Below are 10433 nucleotides of genomic sequence, written 5' to 3'. Positions count from 1 at the left end.
CAGGCTGTCAGGACAGTTCTGTGCACCACCACCCCTCCCACCCACCGGTACCCAGTCTGGTTTCCAGCCACCTCCAAGCAGCAGGTCGGTACCACAGCAATCCTGCCAACACAGGCACCTTGGCCAATTCTTCTTGCAGCTCTTTCACACACGCCCTGCCGTGTTACTCAACCTGAAGAAACATGATCAGGCAGGGCTGGGACCTTTCTTTCCCATAACCACCGGACCAAGCCAGATGGACTCTGCCGTGGAACAGCAATTAATCCAATGCGAAAGGTAAGTCACTCCTCAATGAACCCTGGCATTGCAAATCTTAATCCTTGCAAGCAAAAGGCAATAAAAACCTCAGCTGCTACCAAGAAGCCCTGCAAGCCCATACCTGACACACACCTACACAGAGGTTCTCCCAGGAGAGCAGGAAAGAGGAGCAGTTTGCTTGCCAGCACGGCATGGATCAACCTCCAGACGCAGGGGGAAGGGACTAAAGCACGTAAAGGCCATGAGCAGCCTCCAGCCAAGGCTCCCTGATGTGGAGCAGCAAAGCAGATCTGCAGGGCTGCTTTGGTTTCTCAGAACACACAGCTATGACAGCACCAGCCCATACAAAAAGCTCTTCTCATCTCACAGTTGTTTCTGCCTTTTTGGGCCATTTCCACAGCCCCTGAATTAAAGGTACCACAAAAATGTCTCTAATTCCCTCAGAAGGGGAATGAATTAGGTTGCATCAAATCTAAATAACAAAAAGCTGTATCAGCTGTGATGTACAAGTTTCCACCCGCAACTGTTACCCTACCTGTCATTCTCAGCAGTCACCCACCTGGTTGCTGCCTCTGTCACCTTACAATCTCCAAGTCAATCCTTTCTCTTGAAGCAGATCTCTTCTGGTTCACCACAAACACCACCCTTTCCGCCCACCCAACTTCAGTCTTATTTATTTAATGCATTAATCACTGCTCTGTCTGTATGCCCAGGAGGAACAGAGGGCATGATGCAGCTTTTCTAATAGTGACAGAAACTGAGAACACACCAAACTCCCTCTACGCTGTCAAATCCTTCCTTCCTGCAATATTCAGTGCAAAGTTTCCCACTGATGTTTTCATCGAGCTGTTTGGATATAGCACTGGTAAATATATTCACTTTTTCTTCCAAGTTCAGTTCAAGAGGCTTTAAAATGCACTCTGACCTGGTCTTCCTCCAGAGGCGACCAGGACCAAGAGGGGATCAGCCTGTGTGAACTGAAAGCTGAAGGCTGCAGCTCCCATTCTGAAGGCTGGAAATTCTCCCAGGGAGACAGACTTTGCCCTAGGCTTGACAGCTTACACTGTAGATACTCCACTCAAAAGAGTATTTTAAGAAATGCCTCCTAATCTATTCCCCTCCCCATGCCTGAAAACAAACTCTCCCATTTACACATTCATCCCCCCACCCCTCAATGAAAAACAAGCCAATAACCAAGCTTTCAGGATCATACACTCGCATTCCCACATTAAACAGTGACACACCACACTCAGCTCTCCATGGGCAGCAGGACACCCAGCACCTCTGAAGAGGGCCAGTTAACCTCCAGGATCTACTTACATCTCCAGGAGCCCCAAACCACTAAGATCAGTAAGAATCTTGCTCTTAAATTCAGTAGCCAAAAAAATAAGGGGGGAGGGGAAAAAGCCAAAATCCTAAATTTTGCCATGCTCCCCATCTAACGCGCTGTGGTTCTACACAATACCTATACAGCAAGCAGCAGCAATCCCTTGCCTTCACTCCAGAAATCACACAATGGGAACAACAGTAGTTATGCAAGAGAATCAAATCTGGGCAGTGTGAAAATACATTGCAGTCTGCTGAGTACTTGCAACTCTTAGAAGAATCAAATAAATGTCACATAATTTATGCTGGATATTGGGTGGCTACATTTAAAAACAAAACAAAACAAAACTGTTTTCATCTAAACTGTTTCCAGAAATAACAAGAAATCTGCATCATTACTAAACTCACACCATGAAGCCATTCCAGTTCTTGTGATCATCTGAGCAAAGGAAGATTTTTCCTTTTCCCCCCCTAGCAGCACTCACATGTTAAAAGGATTCATCTCATGTTTTAAGACTACTACTTCAGCATTGGTGTATTTTTTTTACATAACAAAATTAGTAACAGCTTTCTCAATGTGAAACCATAAGCATCCCAGACAAGGGTGGAAAAGAAATAACTTGACTTACATTATATAAGGAATGCAAATGAGTTTAGGGTCAATATGTGAGCTTTCCAGTCTGCCTCACAGCTATCACCTTGATGCACTAACAAATCAAAGTTTCAACCAGAGCTCAGCAACTGAGTCATGGATCTCTATTTTAATAAGCACAAGTTTATCAGCTGAGCATACACCAGGGGAATAGGTTTGGACCTTGCACCAGAGCCCTTGCTGTTTATTTAAAGAGCATCCACCGTGTGACAGAGATAAAACACCTAGGAAACATACAAAGCATTGTCAATCTATGTTCCTCCCCTCTGCCCACCCCCAGTTTGGCACAGGTACCGAAGAACTCCTAGGCAGAGGAAGCCCACATGCTGCCACCATGATTCCTACCCCAAATCCTTGAGTTGCCTGAGAAGCATGTCCCAGACGTGCTGCAGAACCAGAAACAAGGAGGAACTAATCCCATTGTTTTCATTTTTATTTTTATTCCTGGTTGAACATGAAAATGCCCAATAGATAACCAAAACTAAGAAGACAGGGTAGTTGTATAGAATATCACAAACAAGACAGCAGGGTCTAAAACACATTCTTCTGCTGGAGAATAGAGTTACTACTGAAGTGCACAGTGCCAAAATATCTCGCTTTAAGGGCCAGTGAAAGCCCCAACAGACAGATCTCCAGCATAAAAGACACCAATCAATTCTTCCTGGCCACCTGATCTCTAGGAAAGCAAACAGAACAAATTTTTTATTTTGTAGTTTTATTACCCCCACCCCCACCTCTCACAAAGGGACGATAACTCGCATGGAGATCTCAGTGCATTTCACAGAAAAAAAAAAAAAATCAACATAGTTGTGCATAAATCCAACTTTTTCTTTTGCACAATTTACAGTTTGTGTGGAAAGTTAACATGGTTATTTAAACCTTCTGATGCATTCTTACACTTGTATCTTCTCCGCAGAAAACATCTTACCAGATCACAAAGATGTGAGTTCTCATGAGGATGGATCAGGTGCAGCCATTGCCATGGCTGGGAAGTGGCAGATAATGTTATATACACTGACTGGAAGACTACATCAGAAGAAAAAACAGAGTAAGGCACCACTGTTGGAAAAATTAAGGTAGCTTGTAGTTACAACAATAACGAAAGCCATAATAGGTACTATTCTTAATTGCCAGCAATTCTTAGACCTCAATAAAATAGTTATAAAAAACAAAGGATGTTTGTACCTGAATACAGTTTCCTGATATCTGATTGTGTTTCAAATCAATACCCAGTCTTCAGCATAATCAGCTTTTTGCTTTTTTTTTTTTTTTTTATGGTAAGATGAAAAACCAAAGCCTACAGTCCATGTATTCACAGGTCACATTTCACTGCTTTGTTCTGAGTAACACCACAGGAGAAAAACCAAAACAATCCAAAGGATAGTTTGTAACACTGATACTTCACCTTTGCGATGATTTGATGGGTAGAGAAGTTTAAATACAAAATTGTGTAGTTTCTGTTCTGTTTGAAAGCCTTAGTCCTTAGAAGGGGAAGGTGGAGGAGAAAAGGCCAAACCTCAGTACATTACAACATGAGAAAAAAATCAAAGTCACTCAAAGATTTAATAAAATTAGGAGTTGAAAAGTGTTCAAATTACTTTTCCAATTCAAGTCAATTATTTCAAGTATATTAAAATGTTTCAGAGGAAAAATTTCTCCATGGTTACAATTCTAATTGCTTTTATAAATCCATAAAAAAGAAAGGTAGTCTCTACATATATTCCATATTCCTCCGAAGCATGCACGCATTCTCTCTGAAGAAAAAAGTTGTCACAATCCAGTTGTTTCTTAACACTGATTTCAGGCATGTCTTCCAAACACCCCTCCAGTTTTTGCCAAAAAAGGTTTAACGCCGGGCATAAAAGCAGCAATTTGTTGTTGCTGTTGTCTACATGGGTACTGAGCATGTTTCAGTTATTAGAGCTTGATGTAGAAAAAGGTTCCCACGTCACTCCAAAAACCAAACAGTTCTTTCTCTTAGGCAGCTTTTGCAATCGCACCTACTTAGAAGAATCTTATAGAAGTTGGATAAAATCTTCTGGATCATACAAAAAAAACAAGTTGGTTGGATGTATCTGGCAAGTTTGTCTCTACCACCTCGTTTTGAATAGCTTTAAAGTGCCCTAGTTTATTTCTTTATGCTCATTTAAGCTTTCACTATTACATAAAAAGGGGACACTCAGTGTGATTACTGTGTTTCGAGAGACAGGGAAAGAGAGAATATCAGAAACAGGAAACTCATCTGTAAGCAGCTTTTCTAGTTAGTGTCCGTTTGCTGAGCTTGCACAGCAGAGACTGCTTTCCAAAGGGGTTTATGATAAACCCAGCCATCTCCCTGCAATTTAAAGAGAAAACACAGTCATAATACAGACACTGCCTCGGTAGAAGTCTCTTCACAGAACTAGTAGACTGATAGCTGTGAAAACTAGAGGGACATAGCTTCTAACTTTAACTCCTACAGACTAAGACAGATCAACTCTGCAGGCTTCTGAGACTGCTTCAGAACATGCACGACTCCCGCTGAGCTACAGCGCACTCTGGGAACTGGCTGCACTCGCAATTAACCCAGATAGAAAGCCATTCTTCTCAACTCCACGATCCAGATTTCTTTAAAAAGGCAAAATAAGGCACCAGCAGAGGGGCAGCTATCCAGTGATTATTAACTCTAATACAGCCCGTTTTCTTGGAAATAAGTGGCTCTGGACTACATTTAAAGTTTTCTGGCTAGATCTTTCTCATATTAGTGACAGAAGTCGACCTCATCTAAATCTAGATACTAACAACATAAACATTTAAATCAGAGCTGATCATGCTAACATAGCTTTATGGAACAGAAAAGTTTATTGGAGCTAATGGTCCTCAAAAAAACAAAAACAACCACCACACACACCACTTTTCTAACCTATACTTTAAAACCTTGCTAGACCAGATACCTTGAAGAGAAAGGCAGGGGGGGTCACACTACTGCAATTTAGTAGGTAAAGGTTTCACAGTTAGGTTTTAGCTGAGTCCTAACCTCTTGCATGGGGCTCAAAGATCTTGATGCAGTTCCATTATCACCTGGATCACTAGGAAAGCCTGTTTTAAAGTTACCACATCAGCTGTCTCCTGTCTTCCTGGGCAGCCTGCAGTTCAACTCAAGTCTTACTATATTATTACTACTACCATTACTGCAATGCAGGATAAGCCACTGAACAAATAAGCTCCATCCAAAACGTAACGTGCAAGAACAGGAAGTTCAAAATACAGAATAAATTTGTTTTCCTTCCTAACAATAATATTTTGCGTTTACATGGATGCAACATAAGCACATTTAGTACAGCTGATTTTTTTCCTCAGGTATTTACTGTGGCAGTCTGCTTGTACAGCAGTGTAAAGCCATTTTCCACACGCCATGGGGAAGAGCTCAGTAAAAGGGAGAATCACAGAACAGGCAAATATCTCATTGCACAGTATTACAAAACAAGAGCATTTGGGAAAAGGAAGGTAAAGTCACACTTGGCAGCTGGTATGTCACCTTACTCCTCTGGATCCCATGGAGCTAATCTGTAAGACCCAAGGCCAAATACTCTGTTCTGACAGGACACATACCCACACATTCACTTGCTTTGCCTTTACCTTCATCAACAGCTATTTACTTCAGGACTTACTTCTTTGAGGAAGTATTTAGTACACCAAGGTGTTTCTGTTTCAGCACGAAGCCTCTCTTCATTCCTCTGTCGTTCTTCAAGGGCTCGCTTGTGCTCTGTAGCTTTATCGATGTCTCCATCCCGCAGAGACTCTGTTACATGTTGCCACAGCCTCCTACAAATGAAGTTTATAACTTTAGTTTTCAGAAGTTTTCAGTCTGCAGCCTCACACTGCAGAGCAAAATCACTGCACGTTCCCCTCCACTTACACAGGACAAAACATAATGGTGCAGCACAGATGGAAGGGCTTGTGGCCAAGCCTTACATCTGCAGCAGCAGTATGGAACAGATAGAATGGCTCTGAGGCTTTGGCTGTGCCAGTCTAACGTCTGTTTGCCTTTAGAAGCTGCTGTGGAAGTGGAATTCAACAGGCAGTTTCTTGGGAGGACCTCCCTTGGCAGGAACTGCCCAGATGCATAGCTGATGGTTAAAAACAGAGCAGATAACAAGGCTTTGCTCTAGCAGCACTTCAACTCATAAGACTCTGTCCATGAACAAAAGGGACAAGGTAAACAGCCACATGCCTGTGCACACTGATTTCTCATCACCATTATGCACTTAATTTGGGGGGCTTCGTTGTTGTTTTGTTTTTTAAAAGCAAATAAAGATCAGTGCTGCTAAGCATTATTCACAAATAATATCTCCATTTGTAGGTCTTCCCAGGGTATTCACCAGACTGCTCAGGACAAAAAGGGTCAGATGGCAATAACCAGATATTTTACCTAGATTCAAATGGTCCTTGCTTCTCGATGGGCCGGACTCGCTTTCTTGTCACCAACAGTTTTGTCAAGTCCACGTGTTTTGTCTCCCCGTTGCTGTAGGTGAACTCGAGCATGCTGTTCCACTCTCCTTGCACTCTGCACACCACTGTGTTTGTCGTGTTCTGCTTCACTTCACCCGTGACTCTAGGGAACGTTAGTTTTTATTCTTAAAAGGCCATGGCTAAAGCCACCTTAAGACTATTCATTGCATTAATCACAGCTCCATTCTGAATGAGTTTGTACACTTGTCACACTGCCTTTACAACTGTCAGTTACTTGAATTGCATTTGCATGGAGAAGCTCAAAGAACAAAGTGACTTTCACTCATTGCTCCAGTTCTCTTCACGTTACTCAGGAAACTCAGTTTTTGGCTTCAGCTTAAACTTGTTCCAAACCTTTTAGCGGGATTTGAAGTGAAAAAGGAACTAACACAAAGTATATCACATGTAACAAGGAATTGATCATTTCCACTTGAAATACCACATCAGGTATATAGTTCAAATTTTAAAAATACAAATCAAAATGCAGCTTTCTACCGGGACTATCGCACTACCTGTTGGCACTTTATTTTATGCCACTGTCCTCCATATGTAAGTGGTCTCATATCTATGTTGCTCATATAAGCATCACACACACAAAGGCAGAAGGCAAGGTAGGAAATTCCACACTACCGGATGAATCAGGATAACAAGGTATTAAAAATGTCTTTCTAATATCCAACATCTCATCCAAAGTCTCGCTCAGATGAAGTTCAAGTATTGCCATAAGCACACACACACATTTTTCTTTTCAACATCAAGACCTGTCCAAAGGCCACCTGACACCCATTTCATCACGAATTAAAGAGCAGAAACGTACCGAGCATATTGCAAATTGCCACGTTCAAGTAGAAGTTGTGATTCTTCCTCCCAGAAAGAGCAAACTAGTGTGTTCACAAACTCTGCAAACAATGCTTAAGACATGCTCTCACTTGTCAGGTGCTGCAAGTTTCAAAGGACACTATCTCCAGCTTCAGCTAAACTCCAATTACCTTTGCACAGCTTCTATAATCATATCCAACTCCACACCACTGGTCTGCTCTCACTTACCCTGAACAGCTGCACACAATGGAAAGCAGCTCCTCTGTGCTCCCACCTTGCCCACACAAAAGCACCAGAAACTCTGAGGAAGGAGGAGAGCAGCACACAGCTGTGCCACGTTCCCTCTTTCATATGCACTGGTCACCTCCATCTGTATCTACCCATGCCCTAGTGCTCAAGCACAGTTTTCTATTACAAAAATTTAAGATTCATTCATGAAAAGGGGACTGAGTTAGTGTAACATGGGCAATAAGAGCACATTTACATTCAGCTGTTTTTTCCTGAAGTTAACAAATGGTAACAGTTTCTGAAAATAACTGAAGGAGCAGGCCACAAGCCAGTAGCCTTCATTTTGTCTTGCCTTCTCACCGTGGGGCTCTCAGCCCTCGCTGAAGCCCCTTGTCCTCCTTCCTGCAGATCTGCAAATAGGCTGCATCCACAGCACGGCAGAGACCTGCACGTCCAGGCTTTGCACTTACATCTCCCCAGGACTGAGCTCTTCATCTTTCCAAGTGCTGTGTGGTGACACTGACAACCCAGTACTTTAATAGCAGTCATAAAATTGTTGCCTCTACTTAGCTTAAAGCAAATAAGGTTTTATCACTCATGCAGCATTACAAGGTGCAGTGCTGAGCAGCTAAATGAAACTTATTGTGACCTCTATTTCCTCCTGTTGTATTACTCTATGGCATACAACCATTCCCAGCATTGCAGATGATGATTATCTGCCTGAACTAATGGTGATTAAAAACCTGGTAGCGTTTATTTGCTAACTTGGCATGATTGCTATATGCCTAGTTATTACTAAATCCTCAGTTTCAGAAAGCTAAAGGGGTGCAGGACCAAGGAGCTGATACCTAGCTGAGCTCTAACAAGGGTCACTACAAAAATCTGTAACATTGCCATGGCAACTCACTCACGTTCTGCATAACCATGACAACGCTGCTGCCTCCCCATCAAGAGGTTCCTTTTGGAAATGTCCAGTCATAGCCATGTCACATTTCCAGGAGTTACAGCACCTTGAACAGATCTGGCCAAGAAAGCCTCTATATCCATGAATAATTTCATCGACACAAATAACAAAACATTTTCCGAAACCAAATTATTAAAGTGAAATTTATGGCTTATTTTTATGGCATAAGAGGAGCTATTGAAAGATGTAATGAATAGTCTGAACAGTGGAAATAAGGATCCCAAATGATACGTTTTTGCTCTGTTTCAATCATGATGCTTTTTCATCACACAAGCTTCAGTTCTCCAGATGCCACTGGGCTGGGGAGGTATGTCCACCTGGAGGTTCTCCTTAAGTTGCTTAAATTTGATAGAATTTCTGTATGAGAAGCATAAGAGGAAGACCACTAACTAACAGAAGACTATTTACTCACATTCTCTGTAGTGTTTTTACCTTTTCATTAAATGCCAGCTGGGGACTCCTTCCATATGACAAGTAACACTGCTGAGGTATTCAGCAAAGAAATGCAAGGGAATACAACTACAAAGCACGTTACAAACACACAACCCTTTGTGGCAGTAGGATCAGCCTCATTTCAAGCAACATGCAAATGGAAAACCAAGAAATACTAAGTCAGCATTAAGAAATCTGCAGCAGCCAGGAAGAAAAGTCAGGAGCCCTGTTTTCCCAGCAGTTTGAACCAAGAGTCAGACAAACATGGAATTCCCTTACTGCCTCTACAAACAACCTAACTTTTCCTTGAGGATCACAAGAAGCAGGGATATTAAGACCACAGCGATACCTACCTCAAGTATTCATGAGCAGCAAAAACAGCTAACTCTCAGACTATCAAAACACTGTTACTCAGCACCCAGAACAGGGCAGTTGCATAGCTACCGGAGTTCTAGAGCACAAAACTATGTAGAAAAATAGGGAAAAAAAAGAAGCGTCCTCACCGATGCAATTTGCCACCATACAAGGGCTTGGTGTGGAAGTTGATACTTGCAGAATAGCCAGTCTTTGCACAGTTGATGTTGACTTTTCCTCCCAGTTCTACCCAGGGAACGGTTAAAATTGATCGAGCGTATGCACAGGGCAGAGAGAAAGTATATTCCTCCTCATGTTCCAAGAGACTTAAGAGACCTGTGTGAAGAAATTTAGGACACCTTAAATTAGCACCATTTTAGAAATGATCAAGTTAGTGATTGAAATATATCCAATACTGCATCTGACTACATTTCCTCACAGACCCCTCACACAAATGACATTTATTACAGATTCAGGAAAATGTTTCTCGATAGAAAGTACTAACCTGAGTACCACAACATTTCAAAAAAGAAAAATGCATTTATCCTAACAATATTGATCTACAAAGTACAATACTGTGCTGTGCAACATACTTTTCAGTCGTATGTGAAAGGGCTGTTGCTGTCTTAAAAGCAGTTCCAGAACACAGCAACACAAGATTTACGCTGCCAAAAGGAAATAATGAGTGAGTACCCTGAGCTGCAGTTCTTGAGGAAGGGTAATATTCCTGTTCCATTTCCTCTCTACTTAATAGATCCTACCCTATCTGAAGGCAGATAGCAGAGAATCTTCCCTGCTACACTTACCTGCCAAGATAAACTCAACTCTTTCCTGACAGTAGCTTTTGCAATAAATGTCAAGAATCTCATAAAAACTAGAATTTTTCTTTGGGCTTTAAGATACATGGTT

General features: G+C 41.9%; 1 protein-coding gene across 2 annotated transcripts in view; it reads right to left on the bottom strand.

Moving 5' to 3' along the window:
- Positions 1 to 2671: 2671 nt before the first annotated feature.
- The window catches only part of OSBPL11 (oxysterol binding protein like 11), a 34277-nt gene continuing 26515 nt past the window's right edge, over positions 2672 to 10433 (bottom strand). The window contains exons 10-14 of one of the 2 annotated variants that reach the window (XR_014618587.1): positions 9674 to 9860; positions 6648 to 6830; positions 5887 to 6040; positions 3422 to 4571; positions 2672 to 3262 (exon numbers count right to left, since the gene is read on the bottom strand). Coding sequence is in view for 1 of the 2 variants with exons in the window: in XM_084289617.1 (XP_084145743.1) it covers positions 4494 to 4571; positions 5887 to 6040; positions 6648 to 6830; positions 9674 to 9860 (602 nt within the window). In the remaining variant the exon portion in view is untranslated. Of the gene's footprint in view, positions 3263 to 3302; positions 4572 to 5886; positions 6041 to 6647; positions 6831 to 9673; positions 9861 to 10433 lie in introns of those variants that run through there. The other variant, XM_084289617.1, reaches the window with a different exon arrangement.

The sequence above is a fragment of the Netta rufina genome, assembly GCF_964035555.1.
Source record: "Netta rufina genome assembly, chromosome: 6".
Lineage (NCBI taxonomy): Eukaryota > Metazoa > Chordata > Aves > Anseriformes > Anatidae > Netta > Netta rufina.
This window is presented reverse-complemented; position numbering and strand designations above follow the sequence as displayed.